The sequence below is a fragment of the Sciurus vulgaris genome, assembly GCF_902686455.1.
Source record: "Sciurus vulgaris genome assembly, chromosome: X".
Taxonomy (NCBI): Eukaryota; Metazoa; Chordata; class Mammalia; order Rodentia; family Sciuridae; genus Sciurus; species Sciurus vulgaris.
The window spans coordinates 47,068,046-47,069,667 of record NC_136471.1 but is presented as its reverse complement, the minus strand read 5'-3'; the positions used below and the strand labels follow the sequence as shown (position 1 = coordinate 47,069,667).

At 38.7% G+C, this 1,622-nt stretch overlaps 1 protein-coding gene across 1 annotated transcript; it reads left to right on the top strand.

The window, feature by feature from the left end:
- Window positions 1-367: 367 nt before the first annotated feature.
- LOC306652018 (programmed cell death protein 5-like) lies at window positions 368-936 on the top strand. The gene has a single exon (XM_079125082.1). The coding sequence runs from the start codon at window positions 437-439 to the stop codon at window positions 758-760; it is 324 nt and encodes a 107-aa protein (XP_078981208.1). The 5' UTR covers window positions 368-436; the 3' UTR covers window positions 761-936.
- Window positions 937-1,622: the final 686 nt, after the last annotated feature.

The following is a 1,622-nucleotide window of genomic DNA, read 5'->3' as shown; positions in this document are numbered from 1 at the left end:
GCATACATGCCATACATGGAATGTCTATTTCCCATACTATCAAACAGAACTAACAATAATAACCCTTATTGTTTCCTTGATGATCCAGAGAGCAGTTTGGACACATAATGTCCGGAGGTCACTGTCATAAACATTAATTCTGATTACAATATTGAAGTATGGAAATGTCATTTAAGAAAGATCTCTGCTAGATTGTCAGATAAACAGCTTTTACTCCTGTGACTAAAAACAGATAAACCAGCTCTTATTCTTGTGACTAAAAGTAATTGTAGATAAATAAATTAATTAATTAATAAATGAAGGGCATGTTGCTGAGAGATAATCATTCTCCAACTCAATTTAGTATGTACAAAAAATGTGCCCCTCCGAGTGGGCACGAGATCCCTCCGTCAGGGCCCGAGAGCGCGGCGGCTGCTCGACCCCCGCTGGCCGCAGCATGGCGGATGAGGAGCTGGAGACGCTGAGGAAGCAGAGGCTGGCGGAGCTGCAGGCGAAGCCTGGGGATCCAGGTGATGCAGCACAACAAGAAACAAAGCACAGGGAAGCAGAAATGAGAAACAGTATTTTGGCCCAAGTTCTGGATCAGTCAGCTCGGGCCAGGTTAAGTAACTTAGCACTTGTAAAGCCTGAAAAAACTAAAGCAGTAGAAAATTACCTTATACAAATGGCAAGAGATGGACAACTCAGCGGGAAGGTATCAGAACAAGGCTTAATAGAAATTCTTGAAAAAGTAGGCCAACGAACAGAAAACAACAGTTAAATTCAACAGAAGAAAAGTAATGGACTCTGATGAAGATGACGATTACTGAACTAAAAATGTTTAGAGACTGGACCTTAATGGAACAATTCTAGTACAGAAGTTAAGATCCGTTTAAATATTTACTTTGTATATTGTCTATATGCCTTTAAAAAAATAAACTTGTTATTCAAAATAAAAAAAAATTTGCTTAGGACAAAGTACCATAAAAATCTAAAGCATAACACCACACAGTAGAAGGCTCATTTGGTTTAAATGGAACTAATAACAAAAGTTTGTATCTTACTCTGCTTAGGCTGCTATAACCAAAAGCCGTAGACTGGGTGGCTTTAACAACAGAAATTTATTTCTTGTAGTTCTGGAGGCTGAAAAGGCCAACATTAAGGTGCTGGCAGATTTGGTGTCTGGTGAGGGTCCTCTTCCTGATTTGCAGACAGCTGCCTTCTTAATGTATCCTCATATAGGAGAGAGAGAGAGAGAGTCTCCTATCCCTTTCTCTTATATGGGCTCTAATCCCATCATGAAGGCTCCACCATCATAGCCTCATCTGACCCTAATTAATTCCTGAAGGCCTTATCTCTAAATACATCACATGGGGGATTAGTGCTTCACTATATGAATTTTAGTGCATACAAACATTTAGTTCATAGCAGCTAACAACTGTGACATAGCCATCAATTGATTAGTAATTTCCATGATTTATTGCCAAAAGCTGTTTTTCTTACTTTACATCCACATAAAAGAAACAGGGAGAATGTGGGATGAAACAAGAGACTCTTGGAGATGATCTCCCTGTCAAGTATCTATTTCCATTTTGTATTTAGTAGGAAAACTTAGATTTAGTTTGGTAATTTTTAATCAAACT